At 40.2% G+C, this 19,443-nt stretch overlaps 1 protein-coding gene across 3 annotated transcripts in view; it reads left to right on the top strand.

The window, feature by feature from the left end:
* Positions 1–19,443, top strand: part of LOC144678782 (uncharacterized) — a 116,280-nt gene that overhangs the window by 8,176 nt on the left and 88,661 nt on the right. For all 3 annotated transcript variants that reach the window (XM_078538687.1, XM_078538685.1, XM_078538686.1), the window contains exons 5-6: positions 8,553–8,657; positions 12,026–12,162. In XM_078538687.1, coding sequence (XP_078394813.1) covers positions 8,553–8,657; positions 12,026–12,162 — 242 coding nt within the window. The remainder of the gene's footprint in view (positions 1–8,552; positions 8,658–12,025; positions 12,163–19,443) is intronic.

Raw genomic sequence — 19,443 nt, 5'->3', positions numbered from 1 at the left:
CCATGCACTGCAATTGTGCCTAATTCTATCTAGCTTGCTGCATGTAGTGGTGCACCACTTGTAGTTCAGTGATGGTGCAGACATACAGTACTCTTATAGGCGAGAGAAAAAAAGAAAAAAAGGTATTGAAGATATAAGTAAAAAAGTTCTATCATCACTCATTATTTAAGCATGTTACCTTGTGCTATGAAAAATGATTTAAAATTCTTCTACTTTCTTGTTGAGAGAGGTGTTGCGTTCCAGCATCAATATCAGATAACTGGGCAAAGTTGCCTAATTAAGATTGTACAAATTGGAGGTAGATGTGCTTGTGAGGAAGAATAATCTCTCTAATATCAGGGACTATTTTTAATTTTTACAATAACAAATTTCATAGGTAAAATGTGATCCCTGTCACTTAGAATTTATACTATAGTTGTGCAAAGAATAAAACCTGGATCAAAACCTGATATCTCAATTTCTAGAAAAATAAACTCTAATCTTTCACCAGCAATGTATTTTAACTTGGGTAGTTGTGCCTGGTGCATTTGCAATACTAATGTGCCTTGTAATGCACTGTAATGGATCCTACCTATGCTTTAACATATCAAGACAAGAAAATAACTCAGTGGTGATGTCTTCTTTATTCTGATAGGTGTACAGCAAGTATTTTAGGAAAGTGCCCATTAAAATTAATATTGATCTGTTTTTAAAGGAAAGTGCAAATTTTAAAACATTTCTTACTGAAATTTATTTTTGTGAGCAACTTTTCAAAATATTTAATGTGTCCTTGAAAGTAAATTAATAATTCTGCTGGCCTCATCGCCAGAAAACCGATGGGAACTTCCATGTGAAACACCTACTTTTTATTTTATAAAATTGGCTACAAAGATGTATCTACAAAATACTGATAATTGTGTAATGGTATAATTGTAATTAAGATTACAGTGCTGAAATGTTATTGCTGGCTTCAAAGTTAATGCAGTTCCCACAATGTAACCAATGTGCCCTGTAATCAATGGAATGGCATAACAAAAGAACAGTTTTTTTTATAAATAGGCCATGATTTAACTCTGACAAGTGCAGGTTAACAGAAAATTGTTTAGTATTTTTGAAAGGAACCATAAAAATAAGTAAAGTGTGTGTGCTAAGGAACATGGATATTTTCATGGTGGAGCTATTCAGATGACTGTCCTCCTTGGAGGTGGGGGACGGTGTGGTGGTGGCAGCGTGGTGGTAAATGGGGTACGTTTGAGATCATGGCTTCAGATGACCCATCCGACAACACTTCTCATTTAAATCTTGAAACAAAGACCAGGTATCTCATCTACTCTCGCACATTATTCAACCTGATGCATCAAAGGTAATCGAGCAAATGCCAATATATCAATCATGTCTTGAATTGTTTGGAGGTGGGTTTTGATGGCCCAGTTCATCTCGCCTTATTCGCCAATTGCCTTAGATAAAGAAACTACACTGGCACCCGAGCTGAAGAAGTAGGTCTGCTGTAAATGGAAAGCATAAAGGTTGCACTTTGGGTTTTGGCTTCATGTGGTTGAAGCTAAACTTATTTGGGTTTCTTTCGTGAACTGAAGCAATCAAGAAGCCAAAAATGTCAGTTCAGAATGGTCTTGGTTTCACTGAAGCTGAATTTCTAGTGTTTGTACCTTTGTGATGCATTGTCCTGAGGAGTTTTGGATGCAATATTATGTTTGGGATAGCTTAGAACTGTCTAAGCTGTTACCACTGGTACTGCATCCACAGCATTCCCTCAAAGACCAGAGCACAAGGGAGTAAATCGGTGCTGTATAATGAAAGATGATCACGTCTTCTGTTCAACTTTGCAGCAAAACTTTGTGCAAGCATAAACAGCATCATCTGACTGCGTCGGTGGCCTTACTGGGCACAGTTTCCAATACCTTAATTAATTGGTTTAATGAGGTATTGTGCCTGAAGAGGTAGACGTGAACTCATACAACTTATGGTGAATTGTGCTTCTCACTGTGTTGCTCAGGTGGAGTTCCTGACATCCGCTGTGCACCAATCAAGGGCTCAAACTCTTGCTTGTCAGCAGTTTAATAATCGCCTAATGAGGGAAGGGACAAGCGGAGGTAAATATGATCTCTGAGGTTGAGTTGGTCAGGGTGACATGTCTGGCGAAAGAGGGATTGGAACCTAGTCAATCTTTTATGGTAGACTAAGTATCCGATCCTTGAACCACGCAAGTCCACAGCACAAGTGATGATTTACCAGCTGGCCTGGCTCGTTGGAAGATATTTGGAGGAGTAAAGTTGGGGGCTCTGACGCTTCCTGTTTGTTTCCAGATAACCCTGCAAGTCAGTGCCCTAATGTGTGGAGCACTATCTGACAAGGAAACGAGCAGAAAGCTTACCAGTGCTTTTGTGGCGGTAAGCTGTGCAGTCTCAGCCACTTGCATATCAGCAGTACTGTATGTACACTTCAGAGGCCCTAAGCTTGGTTCTACCAACGCATGCCTAATTCCTGCTCCTCATGTAGGTTGTGTGTATGCATTTGGAGAGGGTCGTACTTAATATCAGACAAACTGAATTTCTACTCATTTTGGAAGTACCCTAAGCATGGTGACCAATTCCTACATGATCCAATGTTTGGCTGAGCAAAAGTAAAATGAACAAATTAATGCTTGAACTAATTTGAGATGTGACAAAGTTCTTATGTCATAATCTTTCCAAAACCCATGCTGGCTTCAGCACCATAAAGTATTACCTACAGATTTTTTTATTCATTCATGGGATAGAGGTGTCGCTGGCTAGGCCAGCATTTATTGCCCATCCCTAATTGCCCTTGAGATCTGAGTGGCTTGCTATGCTATTTCAGAGGGCATTTAAGATTCAATCACATGGCTGTGGGTCTGGAGTCACATGTAGACCAGAACAGGTAAGGACAGCAGATTTTCTTCCCTAAAGGACATTACTGAACCAGATGGGGTTTTACAACAATCGACAGTAGTTTCATGGTCATCCTTAGACTATTAATTCCAGATATTTTTAAAATTCAATTCAATTATTGATGGGATTTGAACCTAGAACCCCGGAGCATTACCCAGGGTCTCCGGATTACTAACCTGGTGATAATATCACTACACTGCCTCCCCTGGTGTTCTATTAATGTTTGTAATAATTTTCTTTTTTTCTCCTTCCTCCCAAACCTAACCACTTTTTCCTGTATTTTTAGTGTGGTGGTGGGTGGGCATCCTTTTTTCAAGCTGTTACTTACTTCAAAATATTGCAAATATTTAATTTTGGCCACTAAAAACCGTTGCAATCTGAAAAGCAGCATTCTGAAAAATAACAAGTTTGCCCTGTTTTCCCACTGTTTAAAATTAGAATTGCTCAACAAAATTAGAATTTTTTTTAAAGGAGAAAAGCATCAGAAATTGGAAATTTTGGAAGACAAATGAAGGTCATAAATTATGGCAACTGTTAAATCTTGGGTGAGGAATTGAGTTAGTTTTTGTGCTGAATTTATGATCAGAAACTTGAGTTGAAGGATTTGAATTGTGTAACACTTTAACTTGAAGCAACTCTTTTGAAATTGTCTTCCCAATCTGGTGGGAAATATTTTGGAAAGTAATGTGGCTTGATTTTGGTTCCTTATTTGAAAAATCATAATAGATTTCAGATTGCTATATATACACAGGTATTAATATCCAAATATAACAGCAACTCAACATTTATAAACTTCCAGAGTCAGTTCAAAATACAAGGGTATGTGATTACAGAAGTTAAAACAAGCTAGCAGGATATAATCCCAAGGGACAGTTTTACCTTCCTCGTCTCTTATTGAACAGAATTGACCTTATTCGATTATAGTTTGAGTCGTCTTGTAACAGCACTAATTTTGGACAATCCCACTGTTAGCATATTATTTTAATGGACACAGTCAAATTCAGTGTTTTTTTTTACAAATTGAAAAGATAAACCCATATGCTCCCTCCCTGTACCATGGTGCATTTTTTAACAGTATTTTCTTCCATGTCATGTGACTGGGTAGTTTGTGAATAGTGACATTTGTGGTGTTACTCTACTGAAATAAAAAGCTTAATAGTCTGGTTTTTCCAAGACCCCCAAGTAAAGATCAAGAACTTCCCTGTATTATCAGTCATGGTTCTGTGAATAACATAACATAGAGGATTATGGGAAGTGTCCTGGACGGCCTCTGATTTATATAGGCTTTTGTTTGAGATTTTTTTTTATGAGACTTCAATAAGTTACTAAATACTACAAATCAAAGATGACAAGTGAGATACTAAGTGTTTCCTTTATAATAATTGCAAATGCATTTTTTGATTGTGCTTGTGCAATAACATGCCTATAATTCTGCATTTAAGATTAAATTTCAAATGATTTGTACCTTTGCTGTTATATGGCAAGGACTCAATCAGCCACATGCATCCTTCTGTGCCAAAATAACTCTGTGCTCGTCTACTAGAGAGGAGAAATGTGCATGCATTGAAAGGAACTAAAAGTTAAAGGGGAACATTATTGCAGGGGTAAATACATAAAATTGTGCCTAATCATATCTTCGTATATGTTGCATAATCTATTTCCCCTGTTATCTGATCCACAGGCCTAAAGTTCACATTTCCAGGGAAACACCTTTCTTTGAAATAACATCTATTAAAATGAAATCTACCCCCTGTGGGAAAATTGAGGTTATATAGGTTTTCAGAATTTGGTAGTGATTTACATAGATATCAGCTTTAAATTGGTTATAACATTTGAAACAGGCTACGTGGATATAATGGCTCTGGTGTAATTGCATACAGGGGTGTTAGACCTTTAGAAAACATAATTTACTTAGTGCCCCTTGTTAAAGGGATAAATACCCAGAATAATGTTTTATGAAAAAGGATAGGGATAATGATGCAGCAAAAAGCACTATTAAATTGTGGACCAATCATGGAAGATTTACCAAACATTAGCACAAGTCTAGGAATGTTAACTTGATAATGCACCAAGGGAGAAAAATGTGTACCTGTATTTCCTTTTGCCACTTTAGAAGTAACACTGATGAATCCTTAAAGTCCATTATGTTACAAAATAACCTTTACAGTTGTAGAAAATGTGCAAAAATGCCATGATTACAAGCAGCTGTACTTTGTGATACCTACTTTTAGTTATTTTGTGTGAAGTGTTGTCACCAATTAACAATGTACTGTATAGTGAAAGTATATGTTCTAAAATAATTATATTGATATAAATTCAAGGCTATGGGCCAGGTGCTGGTAAATGAGACTAGGTAGGTAGGTCAGGTGTTTCTCACATGCCAGTGTAGATTCGATGGGCCGAAGGGCCTCTTCTGCACTGTGATTTTGTGAAATTATATAACTGATATAACCTGATTCAATGTTGTATGCTTAGGGGTGTACATAGGTTCGACAATCTGTATGTAACTCTAATAACTGAGCATGTTTATCCAGTGAGCAACCAAGCCATACAGGAGTAGTCAAAGATTTGTCTTATGGGGAGTCTAAAAGGAGGAGGGGGTTGTGGAGGGATTAAGGAGGGAAATTGAAGTGGGAGACTATGGCACTGTAGTGCCACTGCCAATGGTGGGTCCTCAAGGCTGGACACGGGAATGAAAAGATTTGGAAAGGTGGGAGGATGTTGGTTAACATTGGAGAAGGTTACAGAGAAGAGCAAAGGTAAGATTATGGAGAAATTTAAACACAAGGATGAGGATTTTAAATTTGAGATATTGGGGGACCTGGAGCAAATAAGTCATTGAGGGCAAGAGAGATGGACATTTGGAACTTCTTGCAGAATTGCAACAGGATTTGGACCAGTTGATGTTTCTACCTCCATAGATGTGGGATGGAAAGTTGGCTGGGAGAACATTTTTGGAGGCAACAGACCTCATTGAGAGTTTCACTGATAGAGGGGCAGATGCAGGTAATGGTATGGATGTTGAAACAGGTAGTCTCTTGGGGGTGGTGGGAAGTGATGGGATTGGATTGGATGCTTGGCTCTGGATTGTTTGAGATACTGATGTTGTGAACAGTCTGAATCAACCTGAGACAGTGGCCTGGTTTGGGTTGGACTCTTGGTGAGAGTGAAATGTCCCACAGGAACATTGTCAAAATTTGGTACCGAGTCACATAATGGATTAGATACAGGCAGCAGAGATTTGGAATTGCTCAAGTTTTTGGCAGTTGAGAGGCTGGTCAGGAAAACATTGGAAGATTGGTAATAACGGCACATTCAGAGAAGTGTACAGAGGTAGAGCTAGGTGTAATCTATGTTCATGTTAATGCTGACCCCACCTCTTTGAATGATGTTGCCATTGGCACCATGTGCATGAGGAAGAGGAAAAAGAGAAACCATTGGTGTATATGTCCTGTATGCAATTGAGTGGAGTGGAAACCATGTCTCAGCCCCACTGAGCTAGAAAATAGAGGAAGGGTGTTACAACAAGTTGACTGCGTCAAAGGCTGCAGCGAATTAAAGAGGAATAATGCATGATGATCACAATCATGGATGGGCTATTTTGGTGCTGCAGGAGGAACACAAATCTGATTTGAAGAATTCAAACAGAGTGCGAAGCATAGGCCTGGACCTGAGAGGCAGTAATGTATTGATGTATTTTGAAGGGGCAAGGGATGTTAGATATAGTGTGTGGATTTGCAAGGACAGTGGGCGGTGGGTGGGTCTTTTTAGCAGGAGTTGATGGCAGTTTTGAAAGGGCAGGGGATGAGCAGAGGGGTCCATTTCCTGTTTCCTCTATCATTAGAAGCCAGAAAGAGAAATTACTTGGGCAGTAGTTTAGTGGGAGTGGGGCTGAAGGAGCAGGAAATGGGGCTCATGGACAAGATGAGCTCCGAGCACATTGTAGAGATAGTGGAGAAAAGTAGCTTGAGATTGTATTTTCTTACAGTGTGATCCTAGGGTAGTGGTTTTGACAGAGAGAGACAGACCATGTAGAACTTGATGTATGCCAGCCAGACCTGGTGATTGATGGTTGAACGAGTTGTGGTGGTATGCTCCTTGCAATTGAGGGGAAGATGATGGAGGCTATACTATATGGAATGATTCGTTTCGGATATGATCATGGTTTTGGGGTGAAGGACATCTGAAGTAGTGGTGAAAAATTGTTTGAACAAATTAGTAGCTGCGCACGTATTTGTAGCAAATGGAAGCTTTAAGGCTAGCCAGTTGAGTTTGAAAATGTAGTTTTAAGTAACTTGGAGATTTTTTTTAGTTTCAAGGGGAAAATGGCAGGAAGGAAAAGGACTTGCATTTACATAGCACCTTTTGCGACCTCAGGATGTTCCAAAGTGCTGTGTAACTGATGACATTGTATTGTAGTTCTTGTCGAAATGCAGGAAGACACATCAGCGAATTTACACACAGCACATTCCCACAAAAAGCTCAATCAGTGACGAGATCGTCTCTTTTAATTATGTTGATTAAATGCTAAATGTTGGCCATGACACTCGGAGAATCACCCTGCTCTTCTTTGAATAGTGCCATGGGATCCTTTTACTTTCACCTGAGAGGGCAAATGGGGTCTCAGTATAATGTCTTAATTAAAAGATCATTCAGTACACCCTTAGTGATACACTTGGGTGTCAGCCTGGATTGTGTCCGCAAATCTCTAAGTGGTGCTTGCACCCTAAACCTGAGTCAGGCAAGTGTGTTGCCACAGAGCCAAGGCTGATGAGGTGAATAGGAGAGTGGTGAATTCAGAGATAAGGAAGTTGCTCAGTTCAGTCGTTGAGACAGTTTCATTGAGGAGCCTGAGAAGGGAGGTAATATTTTTTAAAAAGGGATGAAAGAATGGGACAGGGTGAGGTTCTCAGAGAAAGAAGGGCCGGAGGAGTTGTGTGGGGAAGCAAGTCCTTGTTGTGACTTGGTGATGAAAGCCATGCTCCCATCATATTGGTTTAGGCAGAACAAACTGGACACCCAGATGAGGAGACTTCAGTAAGGAGCAAGTTGTCATTACAGCCATGTTTCAGGTAGTGCCAGAGTGCTCATAGGTGAATCTATCCGATTAATGGCCACTTAGACAAGGTGCCAGAGGGAGCTGTCACCCATGGAAACATGCTCCAGTAAGGAGTTAATGCATTCAGATTTTGTTTTGTAATGCTCCTGTGAAATGCCTTGGGACATTTTTTATTTCATTAAAGGTGCTATATAAATACAAATTGTTGTTCAGAGGAGAGGGGGAAGTTGGTTGAAATAGCAAAAAAGCAAAGCTTACATGCACTGCATGGATGAATTTGTTCAGGAAGCTTTAAATATTTGGTTTTTTAAATTGCTGCTCCGATAATTATGGTGATTTATAGCTTTTTATTTCTAGTATCGTTTCACAGTTGGGATCACGGTAGTATGTGAAGGAACTTGTTAAGCTGAAAGTGATGCATTTTGTGTCCTTAATAAGATTTGGAAGTGGCAGAATTCAAGAAATTCCAAAATACTGGATTTTTAAAATGTATGTTGTCACATGGATAGTCATCCCTTCTGTGATTTTTAAAAATATATATACATATAAATATGTAGCAGAATTAATGTCCAAATTTTGGATTCTAGTTCACACTGAGGAAGGAGGTACTAAAGATGAATTTCTAGCCCCTATGGAGACGAGAACCGTAGAAGATCACCTCAGCAAAATGAAGCTAAACAAGGCTGTGCTTGGTATGTTTTTCAAAGTTCATATATATAAAATATATATTTACAGTATCAGCTGGAAGTATGCTGTCTCTTGATGTTTCATATGAAAAACCACAAAGTCAAATATGAAAGCAATTGTATATAGCAAAATTCCATTTCTCTTCACTTTTCAATTTCAATAAAAGTGCTGGTCAGCCTGTCTTGTCAATAAAACTTTTCATTTGTCAGAAAATTTTAATCAGATCACAAAGTTCTGTTAATGCTTATTGTTTTGTAGTTAGTTCCAGAATTTGGAAATGTGCAAATCTAAATCTATTTGTTTTTTGTTGTATGAATCTATTCATCGCCCATGGGTACTTTTATTTTATGGAGAGCAGCTCTCAGCTAACCTTTGAGTCACCAATTTATTAACAAAAAAAAATATTGATTATCATTGGAAATATTTAAGGAAATGCCTGCTCTATAAATGGATCATTTTAATAGGGTTGAAAGAAATGTGCTTAATTTATATTAATGGATCAATAAAGTCTTACTTTATAGTGGTTAATTTAGATTACAAGCTCACCAGTATACTCCGACCTGCTTTCTGTTTCTCCACGCTTCCTTGATTGTGATGTCACTCTGACATCACTTTTTGATTTTTTTTTTCCTATGTTCGATTGGGCTCCTGGAACAATTTTTCAACCGCTGCTCCTTTATATTTGGCCTTTGATTCCCCCTCCTTTATATCTGGCCTCCAGTCACTAGGTGCGCTATTTTTCATAGTGAAAAAGAGGTAATTGAGACCCTTGATGAGCTAAAAATTGATAAAGAGGAAGTATTAAATAGGCCACCTGTTCTTAAGGTTGATAAGTCACCGGGACCAAATGAGATGCATCCAAGTACATTGAAGGAAGTAAGGATGAAAATTACGGAGGCACGAGCCATAATTATCCAACCTTCTTTATATACATGAGTGGTGCCAGAGGACTGGAGAATTACAAATGTTTCACCCTTGTTCACAAAAGGGTGTAAAGCTAAGCTTATAGGCCAGTCAGTTTAACCTTGGTGGTGAGGAAATTTTTAGAAGTAATAGTTCGAGACAAAAATAACAATCACTTGGGCAAATACTGGAAGCCAGCAAGGATTTTTTAAGGGCAAATCATGTTTAACTAACTTGCTTGAGTTTTTTGATGAAGTAACAGAGGGTAGATGAGGATAATAAGATTGTTGTAATGTACATGACTTCCCAAAGACATCTGATAAAATTCCACATTATAGCCTTGTGCGCAAAATTGGAGCTCATTGAATAAAAGGATCAGTAGCAGAATAGATACGAAATTGGCTGAGTAACAGGAAACAGAGCAGATATATGGATATTTTTCAGACTGAAGGAAGGTTTATAAATGGGGTTCCCCAGGGGCCAGTGTTAGGACCCCTGCTTTTCTTGATATATATTTATATATTAATGACCTAGCATAAAATTTGTAAATGACACAGAACTTGAAAGTATTGTGAAATGTGAGGAGGATAGTATTAAACTTCAAAAAGACATAGACTGATGGAATGGGCAGACAAATGGCAAATGAAATTTAATCCAGAGAAATGCGCAGTGATTCATTTTGGCACAAAGAATAAAAGAGGCAATATCAAAAAAAGGTACAATTCTAAAGGGGATGCAGGAGGAGAGGGACCTGGGGGTATAAATGCATAAATCATTGAAGTTGGCAGGGTGGTTTGAGAGAATTGTTCATAAAGCATGCAGGATCCTGGGTGTTATAAATTGGGACATACAGTACAAAGGCAAGGAAGTTATGATAAGCCTGTACAAAACACTGTTTCGGTGACAACTGGAGTATTGTGTCCAATTCTGGGCAGTACACTTAAGGATGTGAAGGCATTAGAGAGGGTGAAGAAAAGATTCAGGAAAATGGTTCCAGGGATGAGGAACTTCAGTTAAATGATATATTAGAAAAGCTGGGGCTGTTCTTGGAGAAGTTTGAGAAATTTGATAGAGGTATTCAAAATCACGAGGAGTCTGGATAGAGTAGATGGGGAGAAACTGTTCCCATTGGTGGAAGGATCGAGAGCTAGAAGACACAGGTTTAAGCTGATGGGCAAAAGAATCAACAGTGACAAGAGAAAGCTTCTTTATGCATCGAGCTAGGATGTGGAATTCATTGATAGAGTGTGGTGGAGGCAGATTCAGTTGTGGCTTTCAAAAGAGATTTGGATAATTATCTGAAGAGAAGAAAAATTTGGTGCTATGGGGAAAGGGCAGGGGAGTGGGACCAGGCAAGTTGCTCTTGCAGGTAGCTGACACTGACACGAAATACCAAATGACCCCCTCCTGTGCTGTAACTATCCTGTGATTCTAATTTGTGCTTGTAAGTCTGATCTCCTGGGTAGAAAAGAAAGCACATCACTGTTTCTATCAATCTTCCTTTATCTATGAAGGATACCTGGAGGAGGAAACATGTAGCAGAAGATACTGTGGCTTGATCAGTAATATAAATAGGACAACAACATATGTTGAAATTCTGAAACAAAGTTTGAAAATACATAGGCTGGTCACATCTGTAAAGAGAAAGATAGGGTATGGTATGTTGAATATGTATCCTTCATCAGAACCCAGACTTACTGGCAACAATTGGAAGACCACTAGTTCTGTTGAAAGTTTGTAACCTTCACACTGTTTCTATGGGTGTAAAATTGAAGAATATTTACCATTAGTCGTTTGGTAGTACAGAACTTGAGTATTGCTGAAAAAAGAGACATGTCTGCTTTTTGTCTTAAACTCATTAGGACACTCATCAGGCATTGCTCTGAGGAATGGGTCAGTGAATGGCCATTCAGGGTCAAGCTGCCTGGTTTAAATTTCAAACAGTGCTTGGCAGTTAACTGACAGTCACTATCAGTGGTGAATTCTCCATGGCAACACTACTTGCCAACCAATCAGCAGTCTCTTCACATGCAGTATAAATTGTTGTTTTCCCCTTTATATTGGTGTTCTTGCGAATGTCCTGATGAGTGCAAGATGAAAAGCTTAGATGTGTCTCTTTTTTCAGCAGTACTCATATTTACCATATTGAAGAATGTACTTACATGGGTGCCATACAGCTTTTTACATACAGTCTCCCGGTTTTAAATGGTACTCAAGATTGCATCATGCAATTATAAGTATTAAAATGTTTAATCCATTTAATGAAATTCAGTTGTCCGCTTTTAGTTGAGGTGTTAACTTTTTATCTTAAAACAATGGACACAATATTTTCATATAGCAACATTAACAATCTATTACTAATATTCTCTCAATGTAATTTTAAGATCTGAATTTGTTAGCTAAACTGTGCTCATTTTAAGGAAGTAATCTCCGTGGAGGGTACTTTCTGATGCTTATTCTTAATCTGTAGGACTTGACTATGTGGTTGAATATCGTTATGACCAAAAGACAAATCCACAATTTGTCTGTAAACTGTGTTACTGTAAATCAGAACTCACCTGGTTTCTCCCCCACCTCCTTGGAGCTAAACACATGGCAAATTACCTGGTAAGTGTATATTCAGTAATACATAGAATCCTTAGAATAAAAACTTAAGTTTGATTATGTGATTACAGTTGTTGCAATTATGGAGTATTATACTGAAGGAGAACACTACTGCATGAATTAGAAATGCTTTAATACAAAGTACTTTCTCAACTGTCTATTTAACAGAAAACTTCCATGACCTGAGATATTCCTACTTATCTGATTTTCCACTCAGTGACTCTATTGATTAAATGTCTGCATGTGGGTTGGAGCCACACCTCTGTGATCAGCAAACTGTTTACACAGAACAGTATAATTGACCATCTAAAATTTTGCTGCTGGTTTTATACTTCTCACCAAGTCCCATTCACCTATTACCCCTGTGCTCACTGATGGACATTAGCTCCTACTATGACAATGCCTCAGTTTTAAAATCCTCAACTTCGTTTTCAAAATTACTCCATGGCTGGGATCCGAGTTTCTGACACTGCAATGCATCAAGGAGGGAGAACGTTACCTGGACACTTCTGTTCCAGGAGCTATGACTGAATTTAGCATTGGAAGAGCCTTGGCCCTTGCACTGGTCAAACACATATGAGGTTCTTGCAGCCTTTGCGGACGTAAGCAGTCCTGAAGAATGTGTTGCCTGCCTGGTGCCAGAGTTAAGCATACCACTTTAGGCCTGGAAAGGAGCTTGGAGTGGGGAGGGCCATGGGCCACGTAGGTACCAACAACATCGATAAGACTTAGAAAGAGGTTCTGCTGGGGGAGTACAAGCAGCTAGGGGCTAAATTAAAAAGCAGAGCCACAAAGGTAATAATCTCTGATTACTACCCGAGCCATGAACAAATTGGCATGGGGTAAATAAAATCAGAGTTGAATGAGTGGTTCATAGATTGGTGTGGGAGAAATGGGTTTCAATTTATGGGCATTAGCACCAGTACTGGGGAAAGAGGGAGCTGTTTTGTTGGGGTGGGCTTCACATGACTTGTGCTGAGATCGGATCAGTGTTCTGGTAAATAGGGAGAGGGAAAGTGTTCAAATGATGGGAAATTTCAAAAGTTAAAGGGAAAGGGCAAGGCAATAGACATGGGCAATGATAACCAGAGTGCGACAGGAAGGATAGAATGTACAAACATAAAGAGTGCACCAGCAAATAAGATCAGAGTAGGGAAAATGTAAAAAGACAAAATTAAAGGTTATCTAAAAGCACACAGTGTTTGTAACAAGATCAATGAATTGATGGCACAAACAGAAATAAATTGGCGTGACCTGACAGCCATTACAGAAATGTGGTTGCAAGGTGACCAAGGCCAGGAACTGAATATTCAGGAGTTTTCAGACATTTGGGAAGGATAAGCAGAAAGAAAGAGAAAGTGTGATAGCTCTGTTAATATAAGATGAGATCAGTATAGCACTGAGAAATGATCTCGCTTTGGAAGACCAAGAAATAGAATTGGGTGGAGATAAGAAATAGCAAAGCAAAGAAATCACTAGTAGGAATAGTTTATAGGTCCCCTAATAGTATTCATAGAGTCATAGAGGTCTGCAGCACAGAAAAAGGCCCTTTAGCCCATCAAGTCTGCGCCGGTCAAACAAATACCTAACTATTCTAATCTCATTTTCCAGCAGTCACCCCATAGCCATGTATGCCATGGCATCACAAGTGCACATCCAAATACTTCTTAAGTGTTACGAGGGTTTCTGCCTCTACCACCCTTTCAGGCAGAGTGTTCCAGATTCCCACCACCCTCGGTGAAAAAATTCTTCTTCACATTCCCTCTAAACCTCCTGCCCCTTACCTTAAATCTATGCCCCCTGGTTATTGATCCCTCCACCAAGGGGGAAAGCTCCTTCCTGTCTACCCTATCTATGCCCCTCATAATTTTATGCACCTCAACCATGTCCCCCCTCAGTATCCTCTGCTCCAAGGTAAAAAACCCCAGTCTATCCAATCTCTCCTCATAACTAAAACTCTCCAGGCCAGGCAACATCCTGATAAATCTCCCCTGCACTCTCTCTAGTGCAATCACATCCTTCCTACAATGCGGATTCCAGAACTGCTCGCAATACCCTAGCTGTGGCCTAACCAACATTTTATACAGTTCCAGCATAACCTCCCTGCTCTTGCCTTTATTAGCCGAGGCATAGAATGTAAGTATCCCATGCGCCTTCTTAACCACCTTATCTACCTGCCCCACTACTTAAGGGACTGGTGGACATGCAAACCAAGGTCCCTCTGATCCTTAGTACTTCCCAGGGTCCGACCATTCATCGTGTATTCCCGGGCCTTGTTTGTCCTGCCCAAGTACATCACCTCACACTTATCCAGATTAAATTCCATTTGCCACTGATCAGCCCATCAGACCAGTCCATCTATATCCTCCTGTAATCTAAGGCTATCCTCCTCTCTATTTACCACCCCACCAATTTTCGTGTTATCCGTGAACTTGTTGATCAAGTCTAAATCGTTTATATATACCACAAACAGCAAGGGACCCAACACCGATCCCTGTGAAACCCCACTGGACACAGGCATCCAGTCACAAAAACACTCCTCGACCATCACCCTCTGCGTCCTGCTACTCGGCCAATTCTGGATCTAATTTGCCAAATTGCCTTGGATCCCATGGGCTCTTAACTTCGTTATCAGTCTCCCATGCGGGACCTTATCAAAAACCTTGCTGAAGTCCAAGTAGACTACGTAGACTAGATTACGTCAAATACATATATCTATACTGTAGGGCAGAATATAAATCAAGAAATAATGGGAGCTTGTAAGAAAGGTATTGCAATAATCAAGGGTAACTTTAATCTTCATATAGATTAAACAAATCAAATTGGCAAAGGTAGCCTTGAGGATAAGTTTATAGAGTATATAGGACAGTTTCATAGAACAATATGTTGTGGAGCCAATCGGAACAAGCTATTTTAGATTTAGTAATGTGTCGTGAGACAGTATTAATTAATCCAATAGCAAAGGATCCCCTAGGAAGCGATGCTCACAACTTGATCGAATTTCTCACCCAAAAACTGAATGTAAAACTTGGGTCTGAAGCTAGAGTCGCCTTAAAGGCAATTACAAATGTATGAAGATAGAAAAGCAAAGAATTGCGAATGCTGGAAAATCTGAAATAAAAACCAAAAACGCTGGTAAAATTCAGCAGGTCAGGGACCGTTTGTAGAGAGAAACAGAGTTAATGTTCGAAGTTGAGTGACCTTTCATCAGAACTGGTATGAAGATAGAATTGGCTAAAGTGGATTGGGATAAAAGATTAATAGATAAGATTGTAGATAAGCAGACGTTTAAGAAGATATTTCATAATTCTCAACAAAGATATATTCCATTGCGAAGAAATGACTATGAGAAAGACGCACTATCTGTCCTAGCTAAGCAAGTTAAGGATGGTTTCTAATTGAATGAGAAGTCATACAATGTTGTGAACATTAGTGCTAGGCCAGATAATTGGAAAAAATTTAGAAACCAGCAAGCGTAACTGAAAAAATAAGAGGGAGAAAATAGATTGCGAGTATGCTAGGATGAAATATGAAACTATGAAACATATAGTAAGAGCTTCTACAAGTATAAAAAATGAAAGAGAGAAGCCAAGTAAACATTGTTCCCTTAGAGGATGAGACTGAATTTAATAATGGGAAATGAGAAAATGGCAAAGCCTTTGAACAAGCATGTTCTATCTTCACAGAAGTAGACAGTAAAAGTATCCCAACAATAGTGGAACATCAAGGGGCAAAGGGGAGGGAGGAAATTAAAACAATCATAAACTAATGGGATTAAAGACTGATAAGTCCTCGGGACTTGATGGCCTGCATGCTAAGGTCTTAAATAAAGTAGCTGCTGAAATGCTGGTCTTCCAAAATTCTCTATGTTCTGGAAAGGTCCCAGTGGATTGGAATGTCCATATTCAAGAAAGGAGGGAGACAGAAAGCAGGGAACTATCGGCCAGTTGATTTAACATCTGTCATTGGGAAAATGCTAGAATCCATTATTAAGGTAGTAGTGGCAGGACATTTAGAAAATCATAATACTATCAAGCAGATTCAACATGGTGAGTTTTTTGAAGATGTAGCAAGTTGGGTGGATAAAGGGAAACCTGTAGTTGTAGAGTATTTGGATTTACAAAGGCATTCCATAAGGTGCCACCGAAAAGGTTACTGCACTGGATAAGAACTCAAATGTTAGGGGTGGGTAGGGAGCAGGGAGGTCATGTTGGAGTTGTATAGAACCTTGGTGAGGCCACAGCTGGAGTAGTGTGTGCAGTTCTGGTCGCCACATTATAGGAAGGATGTGATTGCACTGGAAGGGGTGCAGAGGAGATTCACCAGGATGTTGCCTGGGATGAAACATTTAAGTTATAAAGAGAGGTTGGATAGACTTGGGTTGTTTTCGTTGGAGCAGAGAAGACTGAGGGGCGACCTGATCAAGGTGTACAAGATTATGAGGGGCATGGACAGGGTGGATAGGGAGCAGCTGTTCCCCTTAGTTGAAGGGTCAGTCACAAGGGGGCATAAGTTCAAGGTGAGGGGCAGGAGGTTTAGGGGGGGGAATGTGAGGAAAAATATTTTTACCCAGAGGGTGGTGATGGTCTGGAATGCACTGCCTCGGAGGGTGGTGGAGGTGGGTTGCCTCACCCCCTTTAAAAAGTACCTGGATGAACACTTGGCCCATTCAAGGCTTTGGGCCAAGTGGAGTAAATGGGATTAGGTAGGTAGGTCAGGTGTTTCTAACGTGTTGGTGCAGACTCAATGGGCTGAAGGGCCACTTCTGCACTGAGAGATTCTGTGATACATTAGCTTGGATAGAGGGTTGGCTAATTAACAAAGCAGAGAGTTGGGATAAATGGATTATTTTCAGGTTGGCAAACTAACTAGTGGAGTGTCACCGGGATTAGTGCTGGGGCCTTAACTGTTTACAATCTATATTAATGACTTGGGTGAAGGCCTCGAGTATTGTATCCAGACTTGCTTATGATGCATAGATAGATGGGAAGGTGAAGAGGGCACAAACTCTGCAAAGGGGTATAGATAGGTTTAATGAATGGATAAAAATTTGGCAGATGGAATGTAATGTGGAAAAATGTGCAAAAAGCTAAATATTATTTAAATAGAATCTACAGAATGTTGCAGTGCAGAGCAATCTGAGTGCCCTTATACGTGAACACACAAGGTTAGCATGCAGGTAGAACAATTAGGAGGGCAAAAGGGGTGAAGTACATAAATAGCTAGGTCTTGCTACAACTGTACAGGATATTGATGAGACCACACCTAAAATACTACATATAGTTTTTGTCTCCTTATTTAAGGAAGGATATATTTGCATTGGAGGCAGTTTAGAGAATGTTTACTAGGTTGATTACTGGGGTGAAGGGGATGACTTATGAGGAAAGGTTGAGCAGGCTGGGCCTATACTCATTGGGGTTTATTAGATTGAGAGGTGATCTTATTGAAGTATATAGGATTCTGAGGGGACTTGACAGGGTAGGTGCTGAGACAATGTTTCTCTCATGGGGAAATCTAGAACTAGGAGATATAAGTTATGAATAAGGGGTCTCCCCTTTAAGGTGGAGATGAGGCAGAATTTCTTCCGAGGATTGTGAATCTTTGGAATTCTCAACTCTAGAGAGCTTTGGAGACTGAGTCATTGAATATATTCAAGACTGAGATAGATTTTTGAACTGAGTTGAGGCCAAGATCAGGTCAGCTATGACCTTACTGAATGGTGAAGCAGGCTTGAGGTGCCGTATGGTCTATTCCTGCATATGTTTCCTATGTTATCTTGCCTTCCTATCTCTGTAACCTTCTTCAGCAGTGTAACCCTCCAAGATCTCTGCACTGCTCCAATTCTGACCTTGTGTGCAATCCCAATTTTCATCATTTATCTAGTTTCCATGCCTTCAGCTGACTAGGCATTAAGCTCTGGAATTCACTTTTTAAACCTCTCTGCCTGCCTGCTTACTTTTACTTTAAGTCAACCTTAAATCTCACTCTGACCAAGCTTTGTGTCACTCATCCAAAATCGCCTTATGTGACTAGGTGTCAAATTTCATCTGGCAATGCTAGTTTGAAACATCTTGGGATATTTTACTAAATTAAAGATGCTAGATAAATGCAATTTTTGATTTGTACTTTGGCCAATCGATGTGTCCAAGCATCCAAAGTGTGATGCTGGCAGTAAAAAGAACAATACAAAATTCTGATGATAGACTGTCCACCAATATCCATTACAAGCCTACCGACTCCCACAGCTACCTCGACTACAGCTCCTCACACCCCGCTTCTTGTAAAGACTCCATCCCATTCTCTCAGTTCCTTCGCCTCCGTTGCATCTGTTCTGATGACGCTACCTTCAAAAACAGCTCCTCTGACATGTCCTCCTTCTTCCTTAACCGAGGTTTTCCATCCACGGTCGTTGACAGGGCCCTCAACCATGTCCGGCCCATATCCCGCGCATCCTCCCTCACGCCTTCTCCTCCTTCCCAGAAACATGATAGGGTCCCCCTTGTCCTCACTTATCACCCCACCAGCCTCCGCATTCAAAGGATCATCCTCCGCCATTTCCGCCAACTCCAGCATGATGCCACCACCAAACACATCTTCCCTTCACCCTCCCTGACGGCATTCCGTAGGGATCGTTCCCTCCGGGACACCCTGGTCCACTCCTCCATCACCCCCTACTCCTCAACCCCCACTTATGGCACCTCCCCATGCCCACGCAGAAGATGCAACACCTGCCCCTTCACTTCCTCTCTCCTCACCGTCCAAGGGCCCAAACACTCCTTTCAAGTGAAGCAGCATTTCACTTGCATTTCCCCTAACTTAGTCTACTGCATTCGTTGCTCCCAATGCGGTCTCCTCTACATTGGAGAGACCAAACGCAAACTGGGCGACCGTTTTGCGGAACACCTGCGGTCTGTCCGCAAGAAAGACCCAAACCTCTCTGTCGCTTGCCATTTTAACACTCCACCCTGTTCTCTTGCCCACATGTCTGTCCTTGGCTTGCTGCATTGTTCCAGTGAAGCCCAACGCAAACTGGAGGAACAGCACCTCATCTTCCGACTAGGCACTTTACAGCCTTCCGGGCTGAATATTGAATTCAACAACTTTAGATCTTAAACTCCCCCGCCCCCATCCCCCCCCCCCCCCCGGCTTTTTTTTCAATAATTTATATAGATTCTTCTTTCCCCACCTATTTCCATTATTTTTAAATCTAAAACTAAAACCTTGTTAGTCTTTCCACCCCACTAGAGCTGTACTTTGAATATCCTGTCTTCCATTCTTAATTAG

This window comes from Cetorhinus maximus, chromosome 3 (assembly GCF_964194155.1).
Source record: "Cetorhinus maximus chromosome 3, sCetMax3.hap1.1, whole genome shotgun sequence".
NCBI classification, from domain to species: domain Eukaryota; kingdom Metazoa; phylum Chordata; class Chondrichthyes; order Lamniformes; family Cetorhinidae; genus Cetorhinus; species Cetorhinus maximus.
Note: the sequence above shows the minus strand (reverse complement) of the source record. Positions and strands in the feature narration are given on the sequence as shown.